Here is a 23,489-nt window from a genome sequence, read left to right on the forward strand (position 1 = left end):
TTGTGAGCAGCACAAGCGGCTTTGTTGGTCTCTGCATTTTAGTTTTCTTCAAAAAGTGTGACACTGTTAGAGAGGGAGGTTTCACTGCAGTGGAAGACGGTGATACGACCTTCGGTCAACAGACAATCACAAAAGCAGAATGACCCCTGGTTCCCAAACAGAAGGAACCTCCACATGTGGGAAAAGGTAAACAGGGGATTAACCTCGAGAAAACTACCTGCAGAGATATGTTGAAGTGGAGATGCTCCAAAGTCAGAAAGGTCTGTACCATGTAGCTGCCATGGGAGCTTCTCATCAGATGGTGGAAAAGCTTTGGGACGAAGGATTAGTGGCGTTCACAGATACTTTGACGCCTACTTCGTGCCATCGTTGGCCAGAGAAAGTCAGCAGGGTTTCACCCTCTTGCTGATTCTCAGTTTTCACAATTATTTCTGTCACCTTTTACGTGTAAAAACACTTTGAACATCTGCCCGCCACCGACTGTGGTGATTCAGAAACGCCTTTGATTTCCAAATACCCCTCGGGAATGAACTGGTTCTTTTTGTGCATCACATTTACGACCCTCGTGGATCTCGGGCAGGTTTACATAAAACAACTCAAAACTTTCAAACCATGCCGGTCGATTAAGGTTGTGATTCTCACTGTCTGCTAAAGTCAGGTTTGTACCCTTGTGGATGCAAGAAGTGTTGTTGTAAGCGGTCGGAGTGTACTATCAAGGTAGTGGACTTAGGGGTCGGACTGTAGAGTCACACCATCTTAACGGTATATTGGAGGGGTGCCATTGGGTTGTTCCATCATGAAGGCTGAGGGGTGCTGCTAGAAGTCGTAGGGTCGAACCATCATGGAGGTGGAGCGCAGAGAGTAGCTCGGGCCTCTGAAGTGGTGCCACTTGATACCGTTAAGCTTCCTGATGTTGTGGCCGATGGTGTAGTAGATTCCGTTCAGGTTGGAGAAACCACAGGCGTCGAACCACCAACCTGACGGAGAGAGACAGACACAGAGAGGGATGTGCACAGGGACTTTTATCCATAACTTCATTTAGACCCTGGTCCAAGCAGTGAAACACTTAAACAACAACCTATATGTTGTTTCTTTATTTGGTGTGATTTATGACAGAGAGAGATATTGTTTATTCACTTTCATTATGCTGCATTTTGACGATGCCCTAAACACGTGATTTGTGTGTATTCGCGTTAATCACTTGAATCAGGAATAAACACAACCGGTAAGTGCTGCAAACGCAAATGTTGCATCCATCACGCCGTGTCAAATGAACCAAAGGTGCGGTTTGTAATGTCCAGGGCGAGAGACGAGATACTCGCATCTAATCGCGTCTTTGTATCGACTTTGTATGAAATCTTGACGTGTGAAAATTCTGCGGCATTAGACTCCATCATTTATTAATCTTTGTGGCTACACCCGATGAGATCCCAGGTGAATTGGGACCTTTTCCAGTTTGTCTTCCCCTTAGTAAGAGCTCAGCAGGAGATGAAGAGGTTGAACTTTACCTCCAGTGAGCATCAGGGCACATTTGCAGTGGTCACAGTTGTCGTTGTCCTGGTCTCGGGTGCTGAAGCTGGTCCTGTGGGTGTTCAAGCTGCTCTGCCTCCCTGCTGTGCCGCTGTAACCTCTCAGATACAACCTGAGAGACCGGAGGCAGGGGCGGGGTGGAGAGTAAGTACTGTACTTCATTACATTACATTACATTACATTACATAGATGGATAGATAGACAGACAGACAGACAGACAGACAGATAGATAGATAGATAGATAGATAGATAGATAGTGGTGAAGTTTAACTGTCACTCACCTGTACTGCTGCCTCTCACTGGTCAGCGTAAAGCGGTCGTACTGGGAGTGGGCAGGGTTTCCCTCCCAGTCTTTCAGGTCCACCCTTAGAGAGTACTGACCCTGACTGGTCAGCAGGTACAAAACTTCATTACCCAACCAGTGCTCTCCCAACAGGTCCCCGAAACCCTGCAGAGTGGGATGATGGGGACGAGGGTGAGGTGCGATGCACGAACAGATCTTATTCTAAATTTTGATTCAATGCTCCCATTAGAGAAACCCACCATCTTGTACTCCTTCCAGCTCCTCTGGAAGTCCACGCTGCCATTAAACCGTCGCTGGAAAACCGTCCAACCTCCGCCGCTCGTCTCCATGTCACAGTACACCTTCAGGAGAAGATGGGAAAGTACTAAAACTTCAAATTTCAAATACTACGGCAGTGTCCATTGTTTGGAATGGGCCGTTTGCTTTGCCTGGGGTGATGCTGGTTGCAGTTTATCTTTCTGAAACTTGTCAGTTTTCATGAACGTGATCCCAGCCGCCGCTGCTTCTACAGAGCACTGATTGGCTGTTTATTAAAAGTTAAATAGTACCGAACGTATCACGTATTCGACACTGCACTTCCTTTGGCCTCGAACAACACATGTGTCAAGTGTGAAGGCGATTGGATGAACGGTTCTCGAGATATGAGAGACACGGACAAACAGAGATTTCTGGAATAATTAGGTCGATGTGTTAAAGTATTGAGGTTATGGCTTGATACAGAGTCAGTGTGGAATGTGTTCTGGTCCATTCATTGGTTCTGATTCTACCAGAACGTTTGCTCACACTGATCGACATAACTGAATTTAAAACATAGAGAAAACATTGCTGCAGGTCAGACATTACCTGCACAGGTTGAGTCCTGTTGCTGATGAAGATGTGATACACTCCGCTGGCAGAGTGACCGGCCTTGTAGGCGTCTGCACAGTCCCTCCACATCTGGTTCCCAGGAGGTGACGCTACACACACACACACACACACACACACACACACACACACACACACACACACACACACACACACACACACAAACAAATACAGTGAAGACTCATGGGTGTGTGAGTGTGTTGTGTCTTTGTGAGGATAATTTTGAGCATAAACCTCAGCGAGCGAGGACATTTTGGCCTGTTCCTCACATTTTTTTAAAGACTGGGTTATAAGGTTTTGATGTTTAAGGTTAGGTAAGGGGTTAGAGAACACATTAGGGAATTTGTGTGTGTGTGTGTATACCTGTAGTACTAGCCACCATGTTAATGAGTGTGTGGACAGACACCATCAGCTGAGCCTGCTGCCTCTGCAGAGCCGTGTTGTTGCTGCTGGCGACTCTCAGCTGCCTCTCCAAAGACTCGATGGCCGTCATCTGAGTCCTGACAACAGACTGAGAGAAAAACATTTTCTTTTGTCTTCTTCTTTGTTCGGTTAATTGGCGGATGGCAACCAACGTCAAGGTGCGTCGCCGCCATCTACCGTGTTGGTGCACCGTTCCGGCAGGTACTGCAACACCAGGTCGATGTGGAGAGGACAGAGCAAGCCCCTATTCCACCTCCCTGTTCCAAACATCAGTCGGTTTTCTTTTGTTTAACAGCTCTGATTTTATTGTCTCCAACAACAATCCTCATCTGCCTCTGTTCCTTTTAATCACCTTTGCCAAGGAGGTTACATTTTCTCCTCTTTCCCTCGGTTTCTTGTTGGTTTGTTCGTCAGCAGGAACATTTATTATGCCTATTTCTTTATTTTCACCAAGTTCGATAAATGTTACTCTGAGAAATCAAGGAAAATGTTGACAAACCTCTATCTCACGATGTTAAAGAAAGTGAAAAAAACATGAACTATTCTCATGGAATATTCGGATATATAAGATTTGGCCAAATCTGTGCCAAATCTTGGAAAAGTTAAAGAAAGTGGAAAAAATATTCTGGATCCGCCCCAAAAATGAATGAGTTCTTCCCTGACCCATTCCATGTCCTCCCACCAAGTTTCATGGTGATTTCAAACAAACTACCAGCAAACAAATGGACAGGGGTGAAAACATAACCTCTTAAGTTTGTTTTGAGTGTACACGTCTCAGCCAGCTTCGTTAAAGTAGTTTGAATCAATAGAAACTGATCAGATCTGTATAGTTTTACATTTAAGAGCTCATGCACTCATCATCTCGTGCACTAAAATCTATGTCTTGTAAATGCAAAATACTTGGTCTGAATGAATCATTTGTATGACGTGTACCTGCAGTCGGCTCTTCTGCTCCTTCATGTCCTCCAGCTCTCCTCTCTGCCGAGACTCCAACATCTGAACTTTACTCTCCAGGTGACTGAAAGACACATTGAAGAAGTCATTGGGAGGATGGAGCCCTGTAATAAAACCTGTGCATCTCCTCAGTAGAAAGGTGGAAAAATTGGTGCAACATGACGGGAGAAAACCGAGAAAAGGGACTGTGGTATTACCTTTTCCCCCAAAAGGTAGAAATGCTACAATACCCAGAATGCACCAGGCGCCCAGGCCTCTCTCCTATAGGATGCTTGACCGGAGCTTAGCATGTTTACAAATACGAGCTGCGGAGCCAGGGTCCAAACACCGAAGAAATGAATAGTCAACATCTGCGTGTCAAACCAACTTTATCACTGGTTATCAATGGTTTTGACGTGACTTGTTCCTGAGGTAATGAGTAATAATCATCTGTTTGTGGTAAAGCATCCTGAAGTACTGCTGTGGAAAGTCACTTGTGTCACAAAGTGCACGTTGTAGTTGTAGCACACAGCCAGGGAGCTGGAAAGAATCCTCCAGGGACGTAAAAGTCATCTTCTGATGTGGAAACAAAAGATCGAGTAAATCTCGGTCCAGGCAACAGGTGGGAGATTAAATCTTCGTATACTATAGATATTGTTATAATATAAAGCAGGTTGAAAATGGGCAAAGTTCCTGATTAAGTGAAAAGAAAACAGAAGTAAAAGTGACAAATCTGTCTTTGACTCAACCACCATCGCACGTCTCTCATTGTTTCTAATGTGAATTGGCAAAAAGGTTTTTCCAAACAAGCCACAGCTTCTATTGGCAGGACTCCTGCAAAACCATCACAAATTACTGTCAAATGTTGCTGTTCTCAGGAGAACTCGATAAAGGTCTCGCAGCAAACTGATTTTGAACAGAATTTAGAATCACTCCCTCAGAAACATGCAGCAGCAAAGTCTGATGTTCAACGATCATTCACGACAGAAGAATCTCCTTCTCTGTCGCCAGTCTGTTTTTAAAATGAAATTGCCACGATACAATATCTTTAACTTTAATAACATTTTGTTTGTTAGGTTTAGTAACACTGCTCCCGACACTAATGTCCAAACTGCTCACGACGCTTTTCCAACCACAAGTTCAATTTCTGCTGAAGAGTAATTGACAAGTGTCGGACACGACCTCCCGTTGTTCTCGCGTGTGCACATGTGTCATGTCGTGGTTTTACGTCTACGAGTGACATTGTTTGACATTAGCGGTGAGTCCGTGGTCATATCGAGAGCTGAAACACGTTATCAGCTCCTGCCTCCCAACACTTCATCATGCTGACCCGCACATGAACGAGGAAACACCTTTTACTGGGATGTGGACTGATGGGGAGTCACTGATCGCTGTGGTGCTGCGGTCTGTACAGTGTGTGTGTGTGTGTGTGTGTGTGTGTGTGTGTGTGTGTGTGTGTGTGTGTGTGTGTGTGTGTGTGTGTGTGTGTGTGTGTGTGTGTGTGTGTGTGTGTGTGTGTGTTTGTGTTTGTGTGTGTGTGCGGAACACAAGCAAACTGATTAGAACAACACTGGTAACCATGGTACTGATATGCCAGTGCTGATAATAACTGTGATATTTTCAAAATGAAATAATGACTTCATGATAATTACACACAAGTACCATAAAAGGACAAAACACAATGCATATTGTGTTTAAGCAATGGATATTGATTATATAAAAAATAATACATATTATATATATAGAGAGAGTTGATGTGCTCTCAAATGTTTCAGAGTGTCATCAGAGAAGCAGAAGCAGTGAACCAGGGAACCAGGGGCTCTGAAATTATTCAGAGTGTCAGATGAGACACATTTGTTCATTCCCACAGTGTCCAATCAGAGCGCAGCGTGTACTCAGCTGATCCACTATATATACATTTATATGACAAATATATACAATATTCATTTATGTGTCTTCTTCTTCTTTGAGGTTTAACAGCAGCTGGCACCATTACTTTTGAAGATCAAAGGTATCCAAGTTGATACCTGCCTTTCATTTGAAAGCTCATAGACAAAAGCCTTTGGATGATGAAAACTTACTGTAGAGTGTGAAACAGTCACCTGCCAATATTGCAGACAATTTTAGACAAGAATTCATGGGTAATGTTCAACAATAGTGACCAGGATGAAAAAGCAAAACATTTGCAAGTCTGCAAAATGGAACACTGACGAACAGGAGGTAAAGAATGAAAAGATCAAGTCTCTGTCAGACATGGTTAAATTTCTCTCGGCCGAGCTGAAGAAAGAGTCCATCCAGCGTCTGCTGTTGAAAGATAAGTTGCAAAAACAAGCAGATTCCCATCTGCAGCACTTTATGCTATGGAAACAGTCCCTTAAAGAGGCAAAGAGTTGCCACTTGAAGGACACGGAGGGCAGTACAGAAACCGACCTTGACCTTAAAGCTGACGAAGAGCTCTATCTGGACCTCCGGAGGGAAATTACCAGGCTCTCTATCAGCCTGGAAACAGTGACAGATTACAACAAGTCTCTGACAAAAAAGGAAGAGGATCTTTCTGCTGAGCTGCAGACGGGCCGAACCCAGACACTGGAGCTGAAACATCAGCTGCAGAAACAACACAACGCTCATCACGACGATCTTCAGGCAATGAAATGGGCCAATATTAAGAGAAATGCTCTGCAACTGCAGGAACTGGAGAGCTTGAAAGCAACCAACCTTGAACTTGTCACCAAACTGAAAGATGAGAAAGAACTCAGTCAGAATCTCCAGAGCAACATTACCAAGCTCTCTACCATGCTGGAGGCCGAGACAGAAAAGATCAAGTCTCTCACAAGAAAGAAAGAGGATCTTTCTGCTGAGCTGCAGAGTGAGTGGACCCAGACGCTGGAGCTGAAACATCAACTGCACAAACAAAACAACGCTCATCAGGGGGATCTTCAGGATGTGAAACAGTCCTACATTGAGAGAAAGGCTCTGCAACTGCAGGAACTGGAGAGCTTGAAAGCAACCAACCTTGAACTTGTCAAAAAATGTCAGGAGGAGGATGAGCTTAATCAGGACCTCCAAAGACAAGCCATCAAACTCTATATGAGCCTGGAGACAGAGACTGAAAAGAACAAGTCTCTGACAAATGAGAAAGAGGATCTTACTGCCAAGCTGCAGAGTGAGTGGGCCCAGACACTGGAGCTGAAACATCAGCTGCAGAAACAACACAACGCTCATCAGGAGGATCTTCAGGATGTGAAACAGTCCAACATTGAGAGAAATGCTCTGCAACTGCAGGAACTGGAGAGCTTGAAAGCAACCAACCTTGAACTTGTCACCAAACTTAATGCTGAGAAAGAACTCAGTCAGAATCTCCAGAGCAACATTCCCAGGCTCTCTACCATGCTGGAGGCAGAGACAGTAAATACCAAGTCTCTGTCACAAAAGGAAGAGGATCTTACTGCCGAGCTGGAAGAGGAGCAGACCCAGACACTGGAGCTGAAACATCAGCTGCAGAAACAAAACAACGCTCAGGAGATCAGGAGGATCTTCAGGATGTGAAACAGTCCAACATTGAGGGAAACACTGAGGACCTGGAGGGCTTGAAAGCAACCAACCTCGAGCTTGTCAGCAAACAAACTCAAGACCAAGTGACACAAAAGAAAGAAGAACTTACTGCGGAGCTGGAAGAGGAGCGGACCCAGGCACTGGAGTCTAGTCTTCAGAGAGAAATGGATGCCCATCAGAAGGAACTTGAGGCGCTCCTTTAGTACAGTGCAAGTACAGAACCAGACAGCAACTAACCATGAGACTCTCATCAAGCTCTGTGCATTCCAAGAGTCTACTCTGGCCCTCCAGACCCAAACTGTCCGCTCAGGGGAGTTGTATAAGAAGGAGAACCTCACAGATTTGGAAGCTCTGGATAAGCTAACACCTTTGCAGGGTTTGCATGTGTTCCCTGTTTTATCTTAGCATGCTGCTTGGCTAATCCAGGGAACATCTAAAGAATGGAGCCATCCGCACAAGGCATAACTGTATTACCATTTGTGCAATAATACAAAGTGTTCCTGACTGAAGTGAAAATAGTTCAGTAATGAACAAGGACCCACATTAAACGATCCGGTCTCTACTCCGAGACTGAGGTTGAATCGTTGATTCCTGATTTTGTACCTGTTCTTGTCTCGCAGCTGGCTGATTTCGGACGTCTGGAGTAGCAGCTCCTTCTCTAGCTTGTTGGTGGACAGAGAGTTCTCCAGAAGCTGGATCTCAATCCGAGACGTGTGGTTCAGCACCTGGTGGAAGAAATGAAATTTGCAATACACATTACTCCTACAGCCTGTTACATTACGTTTTGATTTCTAACTTCTACTCATTACTTTCAAAGCATTAAATGGTCTCTCTGTCACACGATGGATGCATGAAGATGTCAACTTGGTGATATGGTGCGACGCTGGTGTTGATGTGCTGTAAACAAAAACACGTGATCCGCCATGAAATTGATAAGATACGTTATCCAGAGGCAGAGAGAAATTTCCCATCATCCCCTTTGCTCGCACTGCTGCTGCAGTATTGCTACCGGTTGCTTCAGCCCCTCCACCACCCCAGCATCCACCTGTAGGCTCCAGCGGGGGGTTACAAGTATTTTCTCATCACTCCCATCATTCCTGTGTAATCATGTGGGGAGTGATTAAGTTGGAGCCTAGACGCCGAACACCAAACCTGTTCTACTGCTGCAATAAACCTTTAAACGTGAGTTGTCTGACTGAACTGCGATGTTTGGCCGTTACCTTGGCTTCCACCACGTTGAGTTTGCGTGTCTGCTCTGCCGTGCGCGTGAGGAGGTTTGTTCCGATCTCCAGCATAGTGGCCGTCTGGTTGTGCACGACGTGTGACGGTATGTTGGTGATGTCTCGTCTCACGCTGTTCTGTACGAAGTTCTCCAGCTGCAGAATAAAAGGAAACAAACAGAAGAAATAATGTGTTGGAAGGTGTTGCAGTAAAACCACCGGCTGGGTGCATGAAGTTCATCAAATCAAACGCACAATCAGGAGGTCTGTGGTATAAAGACGCAGGTCCCCATGTGTCTGGGAATATAAACTGATGCCAAGTCACACTGCCATGCTGTGACCTTTGACCTCTGACAAATAAATAATCCGTCCATCTATTTCTCCCTAAAACGTCCCCAGGATATCAGTGCCACTGAGAAGCAGCGAGTTGATAAATATACCACTGCACCAACAAACAGATCGGTCCCTGTGGGAGACCCCGTTACCAGTGAGGCTGTTTGATGAGATCCAAGTGTGTGTGTGTGTGTGTGTGTGTGTGTGTGTGTGTGTGTGTGTGTGTGTGTGTGTGTGTGTGTGTGTGTGTGTGTGTGTGTGTGTGTGTGTGTGTGTGTGTGTGTGTGTGTGTGTGTGTGTGTGTGTGTGTGTGTGTGTGTGTGTGTGTGTGTGTGTGTGTGTGTGTGTGTGTGTGTGTGTTTGGATCGTGATGGTGGTGGCAGCTGATCGTGGACTATGATCACAACAACACTTCTTCTACCATCACTGACAACAAACTCCTCAATTCATTTGTTATTGCTGCTCCCTTCATCTCTATCAGACATTTTCTTATGTACAAATACTTTTCCATCATGTTACAATCAGTTTCTTCTAATCAGTGTTGTAAGTCCTGTTATTTAGTTGATGTGTTCAGTTACACGCAGCATCTTCAGGGATCCTCACATGGGACTCTCAGGTTTCTACTGTTTCCTGTTAATTGGATTTTCTTTGGTAGTTTTACTCTTGTTGACGGTGAAGAACAGAGGATGTGGCACCTTGTTAAGATCTCTGAGGCAAACTTTGATTTGTGAATATGGGCTTTACAAATAAAAATGGATTAATTGATGAAGTGGATCTCATCACATTTCCACGGCCTCTCTCCGTGACCTTAACAGTTAGTTCCTGAGAGCTTTTATTTTGAAAAGATGTGAACTTGAATCTGCAGATTGTGTCGGTTGTTTAACAGACTCTGAAACAGTCGAAATATGATCAGTAAATCATTCAGACTCATTTATAAACCTCACATGTGAACAGTAATAAAGTGCAGATGAAACAGGTCGGATGAACACAAAGTTTTCTAACTTTTCTACAACTCTGCACCATAGACTGTTAATAAAAGTGACAGTACACTGTTGAAGAGTTTGAGGATCAACACAGGACAAGAGAACCCAACATTACAAACACACACTATCAGACATTCTGTGGTGCAGCCGTTCATGCAGGGTCAGTGTTGAAGGACACTTCCAAACCAATGATTTGGATCCAGACCAATGATTTGTCACTCGTTTTGTGAGTCTGAGCCAAGCTTTGCTCAAATTCAGTGAAAAACGCACAAACAGACCTTGAGTGAACACAATGAAATGAAAATCCCTGAGGATCGATAGTGACTCCGTCCATTTGGCTGAAATGTGTTTTTCATTTTCCATAAAATAACTGCTGACGAATCCTCCAGCGTTATACGTTCATGGTTTTATTCCTTTCACCGACTGATGTTATCCTCGCTGATTGACTTTATCTCAATCATCAGTCTCCATGCACGCTGACGGCACTATTACTCATTTTCACTGCCCAATTACAGTAACTCCGGTGTTATTATGTTTAGTCTGCTTCAATTCACATTCAGATTAAACAACCATCGCTCCCTTCAATCAAAAAGTGATTTTTACGAGAGGACAGATAGGAATCGCAGCGGCCATGAATCCGAGTGGCTCGTTGGAGAGGGTTTTGCGCGACGGAGTAAATTGTGCGAACCTGAACAAAAAACAGATGCTGTGACGCAGTGAGAAGTTGATCAAATAATCAAACGTGGAGAAAACAGCTGGAACGAGCTGCGGTTTCTGCTTCCTGTGATGCTGCACAGATTAACTGTGATGGAAACCAAAGGCTTCACCTGACTGACGAGCAGAGAGGGGGGGGGGGGGGGAGTGAGAGCACATACGTGTCGTCTGTATGAGAGCTGAAGAAAAAAATAACAAAAGATTTAATGAGAGAAACAAGAAAATCTAAGTTTTGCAGGTTCTTTTTTTCGTGTTATTTTTTTGCTGAATCTCCTGAGACACAATGTGCTGACTTTTTAATTGACCCTTACTTCCTGCTGTAGGATGAAAGATACAACACACACACACACACACACACACACACACACACACACACACACACACACACACACACACACACACACACACACCACTCATGTACTCTGGAAATACACAGACAACCCCCCGTATGGAGGGCTTGTTTCTGAGATGTTAACTCAAACCACATGTTGGCTTCACTATGATCTGGCCCTCTGGGTGACTTCACAGAGGGTGTGTGTGTGTGTGTGTGTGTGTGTGTGTGTGTGTGTGTGTGTGTGTGTGTGTGTGTGTGTGTGTGTGTGTGTGTGTGTGTGTGTGTGTGTGTGTGTGTGTGTGTGTGTGTGTGTGTGTGTGTGTGTTACCAAACAGCCTCCGATAACAAGAGTGACGCACAGGCAAGTGGCACCGATATGGATCTGGGGTAACAAGTGCAGGAGTGTGTCGGGACCTGAGCTGGTAAACTGAGGCACCGACGGAGGATCTGAGACTGAACTGAACTCACCACAAACACGTTCACGACTTTTTACACCACGTTGCTGCCGACTTTTGTTTCTCCCTAAAATAACTTCCTGCCCCTGCCAACCACATGTCCATCCTCTGATGAGAGTGTGATGCAGGATCAAGTCATGTAAACACATTTCTAACTTCATGCACTTTTTCCACAGCTACTGGGTGTAAACATCCTCACCGTCTGCCGACACATGATGTCGACGATCCTCTGAACTTTGTATTTAGTGCCATCGTCTGGTCAAGCTCTCAACCATCCATTCGTTCTCCGAAGCTGCTCTCAGACATGCACTGAACTCCGGAGAACCTCCAGACGTCCTCCACAGGGGCTGTTTGTGAGAACGCAAATGTCCGAGTGACGGCCTCCCAACTTTCTTTTTCAGGCCACTCCCCTCGTGAAAACACTCCGGAGAATCAATGTGTGAAGGAGTCGATGTGACAAGACAACAGGAGATTTTCCTCAGGATTCATCACAAGCGAGCGGGTGCGTTGACAGACAGCTGTCAATCATGACGTCTCAGCCCATTTTTATATCATCAGATAACTAAGTAAAACCAAACTGATCAGAAACATCAACACTTTAAGATATATCAGTGTGAAATGACACACACACACACACACACACACACACACACACACACACACACACACACACACACACACACACACACACACACACACACACACACACACACACACACACACACACACACACACACACACACACACAGGAGCTACACTGCAGTTGTGTGGACTTGTTTGTGTGGCTTCACCAAACTCTTGGTGTATAAACACTGGGTGACTTGCCGAGCTTCTTATATAATTTCTTTGCGTCTCTAAGAATCCCAGCGTCCAGATGTTGTGGAGCCGACAGCCTCGGGCTTCCTGTCCGAACACCGCTGCACTTGATGTTCTGCTTTTCCTCCCTCTCTCTCCAACGCCCTCCTCACCGTCTCTTCTCCATGTGTGACTTTGTGTTGAGCTGCACATGATCTGGTGGAACCCACAGCCAGGTCGTCTTGTATCCGTCGAGTGTCGGGGTCTCTCTGGTGTCGTGTAAGTCCTGCGTAGATGTCCCAGTTGTTTGTTTTGGTACCGTGCAGGTTGTGCAATGGAAAAATCTCCACGGGACGATTCACTTCCGTCCTCCTTAGCAACGTGTTGTGTGTTTATGTTGGACGCCTGCACAAATCCCTCTGAATGAAAGTGTGATAATATCCAGGCGGAGATTTTGAACTTTTCAAACAAAACCTGTTGCTAATTAGTGTAAATTACCTGATTCGTTTTGAGTGGTCAGGTGGATTCAAACCATTCACCCTGCGAACATTTAAATATCGGAAAACTGTTTGTGACTTCCCGTCCAGAGTTCTGGGTATTTTGTACGACAGAGAATTAAACCAGAACCAGATGGAATATTAACTTTCATTTTCTCTCCTTCAGTGTCTTTAATGCTTTTTATGGGAAAGCTAAATTTATGAAGGAGTGGGAAAGCAGTGGAGAGGAACCAAGTTAGAACTGGTGTTTTGAATCTTGTTCCCAGTGGACGCCAACATGAGGACTCTGCACCAGACGTGGGCCAAACACAAACAAAACAGCTCCTAATAAAACCAGGATCAAACCAGATCTCCTCTCTGGCAGGTGCATGGTCGACTGAAACCCCCCCAAAACAAAAGCAGGTCCAATATTTGATTTAAAGCAACCAAGAGATCAAAACTAGATGTTAATGTGAGCACACGTCCCTCAGCATGATACCACTCTGTCTACTGTTTCTTATCATTACTGCCTGAGGCACACGGATGGATGGTTTAGGCCTCATCCAGTTTTAATCCCCTGTCCATACTAACACACCTGAAAACACGTGAAAAAACTCTGTATTAAAACCAGAACGTAGCAGTAAATCGTAGTAGTGTGGATCTGACCCAGTAATCTCCACAGACTGGTTTATCCTGAAGTTTGTGGCCGTGTCACACGCTTACTCTGAACAACCAATGATATCCTGTATAAACCTCCAGAGCAACACTTCACATCAATCAACAGCGATTTAGATATTTGCGTCAGTCGGTCAATATTCCGACATCCACTGGAAGTTGTCGTTCTCATTTGAAGAAGTTTGAACGATTTAAAACTGATTCATTTTTACACAGAAAACTTGAAAGTGAAAATGCAGCAATGAAGTGACTGACTCCAAAATCACATGGCAAGAAAAGATGAGCAGAGTTTAATGTATATCACAGCTTTGTGTGTTTCTGTGTGTTTGTGTGTCACTAAATGTCACAGTCTGTTGTGTGTTTGAACCCCAACGCTGAGAGTGTGTCGAAGGGCCACAGCTCTGTGTTTGTGTTTCTACATGACTGAGGGAGTGAGTGTGTCAGTGAAAGCATCTACAACATGTGTGTGTGTGTTTGTGTGTGTGTGTTAGAATGTCCGGTCACCACTACTACACCCCCGCAAACGAACTACGACAAATATCTCAATCATCTCACCACAATCAGGACCAGATGGGCTGAGTCAACTGTGTGTGTGTGTGTGTGTGTGTGTGTGTGTGTGTGTGTGTGTGTGTGTGTGCGTGTGTGTGTGCGTGCGTGCGTGCGTGTGCGTGCGTGCGTGTTTGTGTGTGTGTGTGTGCGTGCGTGCGTGTGTGTGTGTGCGTGCGCACATTACTCAGAAGTAGTTCCACTACTCACGTCTCCACTGACGCTGGAACATAGTTTGATATTGTTGCAGTTTGTGGATCTTTGAGTCAGTGTCACGTTCAGTGGAAGCTGCTCTTTCTTTCTGCTCCTCGTCAGAGTCACCATCATCTTTTATCTTCGTGTGAGCAGATGTTTCACATTTAACAGAAATTCCTCTAAAAAAAAAAATTTGCGTTTTTGCTGAATAACCAGGGATTTTTTTATGTCAATGGGAAAATTTCCATTTAAGGATATGATACAAATCATAAGCTGTGAGTAAATTCAGGTGGCATTTGGAATGGGGAAGACTGGGATCAAACCATCAACCTTCTGGTTAAAGGATGACTGCTCTAACCCATGATCCACAGCCGCCCTCCATGTGAGCAGATGGGACATAGGTCAAACAAAACAATCAAAGTTCACGTTATATTAATGTATCACACTACGATACGTTTGGTTTTTTATTTCTTATTTGATGATATAGAAAAAGAGCTGAGCCAGCATGATTGACAGCTGAAACTGACTCCTGATTGGTCGTGTTGAATAAATCACAGATCGTCAAATCATTGTTGCACTGCACAGAATAAAGTGTGGCACCGGTGATGGGCCCAGGCCGAATAATACTTTTACTTCAATGTGATGGACAGTCCGTCAGTAATTAAACGCTTCAGCCTCGTCCTGTCGGGGCCGTGTTTGGGGCCCGGAGCCCGACCTTGAGACACGACTCATGAGATGACAAATATGTACGAGAAGAGGAAGCAGAGAGAGGCTGTAAGTGAGATTTATCTTCTGTCCTAAAGGCCACCAAATTAATTAGCGGAGCAGACAGGCTGTTATCAGCTGGACAGAAGAATACTCCCCCTCAGTGTGTGTGTGTGTGTGTGTGTGTGTGTGTGTGTGTGTGTGTGTGTGTGTGTGGAGAGAATGAATGGTGGTTCCATTTTGTTTTCAAATCCCAGTTCAAAGAGTCATTCATCACCCAGCAGCTGCCAGTTGGCACGGTGGGAGACTCCAGTTGCCATGGAAGTGGACAAGCTGAGGGCAGAGGGAGGACAGGCTGATGGAGGGGTGGAAGACATGAAGGAGGAGGAGGAGGAGGAGGGAGAGGAGAGACAGAAGGAGACTAAAAAGACTGTGGAGGGATGGATGGATGGGGGGGGGGGAGAGAGCCGAGGACGTCGCTGGACGTGTTAAGATGGTGGGGTGAGAGGAGGTGTGAGTGGTGGAGGGGGAGAGGAAAGAGGGGGAGAAACAGGAGGGAGAGGTTCCCAGTGAGCTGTGGCCGAGCGCCAAGCTGACCACAACCCCACACACACACAAACACACACACACACACACACACACACACACACACACACACACACACACACACACACACACACACACACACTGGAGTCTGTCCAAGCACCACAAGGGGCTCAGACATTCCCTTTTTATCGGCCCTAAAACGAGTGAAAACTTTCTCTCATCCCTCTGCCTCTGCAGCAGGTCGTCCAAACACAAACTCTGATTCTAATCACACACATGAAAGTGATTCTTTCTTCTCTGCACCTTTTTTAAAGACGGTTGCATTTCGGATGGTTTGGGTGTGAAGGAGGGAGAGAGCGAGGGAGACGACATCTCCACACGGAGCTCCTGCACCAGATTCAAACTCAGGACGATGCAGAAACACAAAGTATCACTCATCACCTCCGTGGGCTGCGTCGACCTGTACTGGACAGTTCAGATCCAACCTCGTGGTGTCTTGAGAAACTCTGAAAGTTCTTTGAATAAGATACATGACCAAACATTTCCCGCTCCACTAACGAGACAAACTGTGTGATTCTTTCTTCACAATCTTACACAATCTTTTCAAAGTCCTGATACTGATGATCGTGTGCAGCTGATGAAACAAACATCTTGATTTTGTTATTTGTCAATCGGAAACTAAAGTAGAGCCGAACAAGATGCAGCACGTTTATCATTTTAACACAGGAGACCGACGGATCCTCGGATGTTCACACGGACATGCAACACGCTGAGGAGCACATTAATAAAGAAGCACGTCTGTATTTGTTGTCTCAGTGAACAGATCAGGACGTGCAGCTCCTGTTACAGACGTGTCTCTGTGTTACAGATGTGTGTCTGTGTTACAGACGTGTCTCTGTGTTACAGATGTGTGTCTGTGTTACAGATGTGTCTCTGTGTTACAGATGTGTGTCTGTGTTACAGACGTGTCTCTGTGTTACAGATGTGTCTCTGTGTTACAGATGTGTCTCTGTGTTACAGACGTGTCTCTGAGTTACAGATGTGTCTCTGTGTTACAGATGTGTCTCTGTGCTACAGACGAGTCTCTGTGCTACAGATGTGTCTCTGTGTTACAGATGTGTCTCTGTGTTACAGACGTGTCTCTGAGTTACAGATGTGTCTCTGTGTTACAGATGTGTCTCTGTGTTACAGACGTGTCTCTGAGTTACAGATGTGTCTCTGTGTTACAGACGTGTCTCTGTGCTACAGACGAGTCTCTGTGCTACAGATGTGTCTCTGTGTTACAGATGTGTCTCTGTGTTACAGACGTGTCTCTGAGTTACAGATGTGTCTCTGTGTTACAGACGTGTCTCTGTGCTACAGACGAGTCTCTGTGCTACAGATGTGTCTTTATGTTACAGACGTGTCTTTATGTTACAGATGTGTCTTTATGTTACAGACGTGTCTCTGTGCTACAGACGTGTCTCTGTGCTACAGACGTGTCTCTGTGCTACAGACGTGTCTCTGTGCTACAGATGTGTCTTTATGTTACAGACGTGTCTTTATGTTACAGATGTGTCTTTATGTTACAGACGTGTCTCTGTGCTACAGACGTGTCTCTGTGCTACAGACGTGTCTCTGTGCTACAGACGTGTCTCTGTGCTACAGACGTGTGAGCAGGATCACACAAAAACTACTGCTATCGTCCCATACACCTGTTTGTTTTAAAGTCTCTTGTTCACTCCCAACATGCTGGTGGTCTGTGGTCAGAGGGACGTTCACCTGCGCTGAGGAAGACGAGAACAACCAACAACAAACATCTTGATTTCATTACGTTGACAGGAAGGAGGTGGTGCTGGTTACGTTAAATTATAAAGTTGAAATGAAAGAACAAACCTCAGAGTTTCATTTTGTTTGTTTGCAGAGTTCGTGCAAACTGAGCATCAAACACAATCTGCATGAACACAGCAAAGAGTTTATGATCAAGGTCCATCAAGAATTTTCCCTCAATTCCTCTAAAGAAAATAAAAGCTATGTAATAATATTAACATGCATCTTACGGTGATACAAGTGAACCTCAACCCTTCAGGTGAAGTGTCCCTTTAAATCTGCAGCACAGTGCCGGGGCTGACACCCGCTGTGCAGACAGGACCCCTCCTCAGTGTTGGTTTACCCTCAGCTCAAACACTTTCATTACATGAAGTACAACATGCAAATCAACAAACCCAGCTTCGTGCAATAATCACACAACTCAACACACACAACAGGTTTCTGTGCAGACGAGCTGTAAACACGTCCTCTGGTTGTTTGTTCATATGGAGAAACTCAGAGTTCAATATTCTCTGTCCTTAACGTGTAATTACAGAGATGCAGGGTTAAGGCTACATTTGATTGCGGCTGCAGATTCCAGCCGATTAATTACGTGTTATCATAAAGTTAAGACCGAGCCTGAAGTGGATTTTCTGTTTTCTTTGCAATTCACATGATGCTGGCTTCCCCCAAACTGGGCCTGAGCGCTGTGACCCGGCTGCTCAGAGGGAAAGAGCAGCGTCGGGCCAAGAGGAGAGATTCCTCTCTCAGGCTCACATAAACAAACAGAGCGCCGGAGTACGAGAGAAGTGAAGTACTCAGAGTACTCACAAGGCAGAAGTACCTTCAACTCAGGAAGAAAACTACTCAAGACTGAAGAGCAGAACTTGTCTTGAAAGTCAGCAGAGCTTCAAAAATGTTTGATTAAAAACCTTGAAATTTGACATTTTTATAATAAAATATTGTTCAACTGTACAACTGAGGGGAGTTGAATGTGTTAAATTCTCTTTTAAGATGAAATTAAAATTAAACATGCTCAGACAAATGCGCAGTAATTTAAAGCCTGACCTGATCTGAGTGTAATGATTGATACGACAATCATCTTGATCGCCCCCTGGTGGGTGGCTGCAGTATAGGTCATGAATCCTGCCTCCTCTACCCTAAATCACACCAAATGATTTTCAGCCTGATTTGCAGAGCTCGATCGATAGTCGCCAATCGTTGTGTGTGAACTCTTCATCGCCGACAGTTGTTTAAAGTGACACACGTCCAAACAACGTCCTGCTTGTTACATGGGAAAGAAAATAAGTGTGAATCAGCTGTGTGATGGTTTCTCTGACAGGAATTCTTCTCTCGGTGTGAATCCGGCCTCCTGCTCAGTCGTCGGGTGCCACAGCGTTTATTTGTGACGCTGTAAAGGTCTCGTGTGTTAAACTGGAAAAACAAACGTCCACGAGCTGACGACGTGCAGTCTCAGATGTTGGTGCAGTGAACTTCCCTCGGCCATGATGAAGGACTAGAAGACTCTTTCTGACCTGTGGCACCAAATAACAACGATATATTTACCAGATCTTAAAAATGGTTCTGCAGACGGATCATCCCCCACAGAGTCCGATGCTTTAAAGCTACTGATGCTACAACCTGCAGCTCTGCAGACAGCAGGTAACCAGTGACTGTTGCAGGAATGAACATGGTGATGGACTTCGTACAAACACAAACACAAACACAAAGAATCCTCTGCACAGATCTGCACATTTTTTAAATCATTACTAATATGTGACAGTTAATTAACATCAGGTAACCACTGTGACAGACATGTACGATCTATAGCAACTGAACAGTTTGAAACGAACGCAGGACTCATGGAATTTCCCACCATATAAAAACTGTTCAGTGTAAAGCAGCGTCGAGAAACGTTGCACTAAAGCAACATGAGTGAAGTCAGAGACTGAGGTGGAGACACATCCGAGTGAGAGACGATACATCCAGAGTTTGTTCTGGAGTAAACACACGTCCATGTCTACGTGTGTTTGTCTCTGAGGAAACTGTGATTACACGTGTGGAGGCTGCAGCTCTTTGAAAACACGCCTGTTCCTGGAAGCGTGACACCACCACACACACACAACACTACACGGCTACGCCAGCGTCACTGAAATACATGTGAACACTATGTTGTTACGTTGAGACGATTCACTTTTCTATTACAAGTTTCCCGAAATGTTATGTTTAAATATGCAAATGAGGGTTAGGGTTAGGGGTCTGTAAATTTAAATCTACAGACGTAAATTCACAAAGTAAAAATAAAGAGCTAAATGTGTATTCAGGACATTTTCTGTCCACTCCTCTGAAAGACAAAATTATACATGGAGGCAAAACAGCTGAAAATCTCTCTAATGTCTCGTCCTGTGTGTCTTCACTGTGTCTCACTTGCAGCCTTCTTACTTCTCCTGAAATATATTTACATGTGATGTTGAAATATCTCACAGCTCAACTTCTGCACAACTTCAACTTAGCACAACATTTTCATTGGATCAGAGAGATGAAGACATTCTGTGACCTGTCGATCACCTGACCAGCCCCAACCCCCCCCCCAGAGAAAACCAGAGTAATGGCTAAATAATGGTTTCCAATCCCGCCCCAGTGTGTGTTGATGGGTGTGCAGCTGACTGTGCATGTGTTGTTTCAAAGTGTGTAACCGAGCACAGTGATCGTCTCGTATGAGGAAGGTGTTCAGACCTGGTGACTTCTCTTCTGTTCTACACCCACATGTGTTCACATCTGTTTATGAATCTGGACGAAACCTGTGTTCTGTGTAGTGACCAGCAGGGGGCGACTCCTCTGGTAGTTTCTATAGAAGTCTCTAGAAAGTGACTCTACTTCTCACTTTATAACGTCAGGAAACATTCAGGAGTTTCTGTCTCAGTCTCTAGTTTCAAGTCTTCTTCAAACAGCTGATGTTCATTTAGTGAATTATGATCATTTAGAGTCAAACAGACCATAAAGCACCAGATGTGTTGGGGGGGGGGGGGGGATACCACAGTGTGATTGACAGCTGGTACCGTCCAATGGGTGGGAGGCATGTCACTCCTATTCACACTCACCTCCAACATGAGGCCCATTTCCTGCGTGGAATGACGGCAGTTGGAAGGTCGGTTTCTGTTTGCCAGATCTGGGCCACAAGTTCGCCACAGCAAGACCGTGCTTCAACCACAGGTGGCCCGGATTTCTTTTGTGCTATTTGGGTCATAGTCACCTTTTACCACATGGGCCACTTCAAGAGCTGTGTCCCCTGTAAAGTTCTTCTTCATCCAAACTTTACTGAGAACACAACGTCTTTAGTAACTTTTACAATCAAGCAGCCTCCACCTCCGCGAAACTCTCAGGTCGACTCTCGGGAAATCAGTGAAATTAGTTTTATCTTTTGTGATCTGCTATTTACATAATTGGACCTAATTTAGCAGAATGAAGCCGAGCTGGCTGCTGCCGCTGGCGTCGTCGTGCAGCACGTAGCGCTGAGTGGACTTTATTAATGACGGTAGCCTCAGCGCTCGGTGGCAGGTTGAAAAATCATTACAAACACAAACGGCACGTAATGTTTTACTATAAGAAAACAAACACTCTGCAAAAGACGTCAACGATGAAATATCAGCATCCATCAGTGAGAGCTGGCAAACGGGTGTGTGAGCGTTACTGAGTGTGTGTGTGTGTGTGTGTGTGTGTGTATGTGCTTTTTATTTGCATGCTATTCGAGCAGTGATTGATTTTCACTCATTTAATCACGTAATTCGCCTGCGACATCAAATAAAGTCACTTTGGTCGTCAGTGCTGTTTTTAATCCTGATTAAATAAATAACATAATGTCTTTGTTTGACTTGGCGTCAGAACTCAGCTTCATTATTTAGTCTGAGATTATATTCAACAATTGAATCATTCAAACATTGAATCTGCCCAAATGGATTTTGCAGAACTTCAACATGAAGTTTCTTCAGTTGCTCGTTTTATGATCTGAATGTTGATAATGCAGAACGGTGAGAACGGTGCAGATCCAGATCATTCTCAAGATGCATCTGATCAATACACGTATATATGTCAAATGTCGGCCAATCAGTGGAGTGCAGAGGTATCTGCAGGTGTCGGAGTGTCCATCTAGTTTACTGAAAATCAGTCACACATTCCAACACACACACGCACACACACGCACACACAACACGCAGAGCAGATCACATGCTGAACAAATAATAATACATCTGATATCTGATGCACAAACACACTGTCCTTCCATTTCTTTGTCAAACAAACAACACACATGTCTACTGGTACAGACACAGAAAATAATCTACGCTCAAAGAACACACACACACACACACACACACGCGCACACACACACACGCACGCACACACACAGCAGATGCAGTAATGGGAAAGTTGCTGACTGTGGTTTTGTCTCTGTTCCAGCTGTTCTGCTGACAGCAACGATTCTCTGGGAAAAACGAATTGACAAATTAACCCAGTAAATATGGACATCCAAAGGGAATCACAATAATGTGGTGTGTGTGTGTGTGTGTGTGTGTGTGCGTGTGTGTGTGTGTGTGTGTGTGTGTGTGTGTGTGTGTGTGCGTGTGCGTGTGCGTGTGCGTGTGTGTGTGTGTGTGTGTGTGTGTGTGTGTGTGAGGACTAAGATTTGTTTGTAGGGGTAGAATTAGCTTTCTACATGAACCTGTATGTTGTGCTATACGTTTACGTGTTCACTTGTGTATCAGAGAGAGATTTCACTGTGGTTTTATATTTTCATGTAATCTCTGTGGATCAATGTGAGCAGATGAGCTGATGAGAAGAAACGTGTGTGTAACTTATCTCAGTGTCTGGGTTTAGTTAAGCTCCATTAAAGGGTCTCAGGGATTTTACACAAATCGGTGCGATATGAAGAAATCACATGTTTAGGGTGAGTTTTCAAAAACGTCCTGGGAACAGCCGACCTATAACACAGTGCACGTGTTGTTGACGTGAGTCATAGTCAGACTTTGCTCTGTAACATGTAAACAGGTCTGTGAAGGAATATTCTATTAGAAACTCATGTAAACATCGTAATCAAAGTAATTATTTTTCAGAATAAGGTCAATAAGGTTGTTCTCCGTCCTGCTAGCTTCAGATCGCTGCCGTAGGTGAACAGACGACTTGTGTTGAACTATGTCTTCCTCTCTGTTTCTACATGTTTACTCTCTCACTCTATTCAGTTAGACTGTCGCCTTCATGTTACACACTTTGGCTGCGTCTCGTCTCGAGAGACAACCCATTCATAATCATCACCCACAGTTATTGGGTATTTTAGCTCTTGGTAAAGATGCTGCTTCATTAGTCTTTAGTCACCTGAATGTTTTTCATCACTGTGTTCAAACAAATTAATCTGCAGTAAAATGTTGTGACCAGGAAATCCAGAGTTTTATTTGTCGTTCTTAAAATCTACTCTTCGACTCAAAGTGGATTCTGTTCATTCTGGAGTTTTTTTAATGAAAAACAAAAGCTTGAAACAATAAGAAAAACAATCTGAGGCTCGAAGGAAATTTGAGAATTTTGAGAACATCTTGTTTTCATATATTTGATTTATTTATTAATTTTGTGCTTTTCACATTGAAAACAATGTGAAGCTGTATCGCACGTGATCTTTAGTTGTTTGAGTTTTTTTTGTACTTTTTGACGAATAAAGTTGCAGAAAACTCTCAAAGGTGTGAAGTTGCAGGTACAAAAAAATAAATCCAGCTGTTTATACTGATTTTTTTTATCCTATTAAATAAAAATCTGTTTCATCTTCACTCTCTTTGTTTCAGTTGTTCCTCTGAAGTGTCTCCAGCAGTTAGTCCGATTCACTGTGACGATAACAGACCAGTAATCAGCTGCAGAGAAGCAGGAGGCCGACCTGTGTGTGTGTGTGTGTGTGTGTGTGTGTGTGTGTGTGTGTGTGTGTGTGTGTGTGTGTGTGTGTGTTCGTGTGTGTGTGTGTGTGTGTGTGTGTGTGTGTGTGTGTTCGTGTGTGTGTGTGTGTGTGTGTTCGTGTGTGTGTGTGTGTGTGTGTGTGTGTGTGTGTGTGTGTGTGTGTGTGTGTGTGTTCGTGTGTGTGTGT

At 44.5% G+C, this 23,489-nt stretch overlaps 1 protein-coding gene across 1 annotated transcript in view; it reads right to left on the minus strand.

Annotated features, from left to right (window-relative positions):
* Positions 1 to 463: 463 nt before the first annotated feature.
* The window catches only part of angpt4 (angiopoietin 4), a 30,331-nt gene continuing 7,305 nt past the window's right edge, over positions 464 to 23,489 (minus strand). Inside the window, exons 2-10 of the mRNA XM_034586732.1 lie at positions 8,827 to 8,982; positions 8,210 to 8,331; positions 4,055 to 4,139; positions 3,062 to 3,209; positions 2,678 to 2,790; positions 2,074 to 2,175; positions 1,812 to 1,978; positions 1,509 to 1,642; positions 464 to 977 (exon numbers count right to left, since the gene is read on the minus strand). Of these exons, the coding sequence (XP_034442623.1) occupies positions 817 to 977; positions 1,509 to 1,642; positions 1,812 to 1,978; positions 2,074 to 2,175; positions 2,678 to 2,790; positions 3,062 to 3,209; positions 4,055 to 4,139; positions 8,210 to 8,331; positions 8,827 to 8,982 (1,188 nt within the window). The 3' untranslated portion in view covers positions 464 to 816. The remainder of the gene's footprint in view (positions 978 to 1,508; positions 1,643 to 1,811; positions 1,979 to 2,073; positions 2,176 to 2,677; positions 2,791 to 3,061; positions 3,210 to 4,054; positions 4,140 to 8,209; positions 8,332 to 8,826; positions 8,983 to 23,489) is intronic.

This window comes from Hippoglossus hippoglossus, chromosome 5 (assembly GCF_009819705.1).
Source record: "Hippoglossus hippoglossus isolate fHipHip1 chromosome 5, fHipHip1.pri, whole genome shotgun sequence".
In the NCBI taxonomy this organism is placed as follows: domain Eukaryota; kingdom Metazoa; phylum Chordata; class Actinopteri; order Pleuronectiformes; family Pleuronectidae; genus Hippoglossus; species Hippoglossus hippoglossus.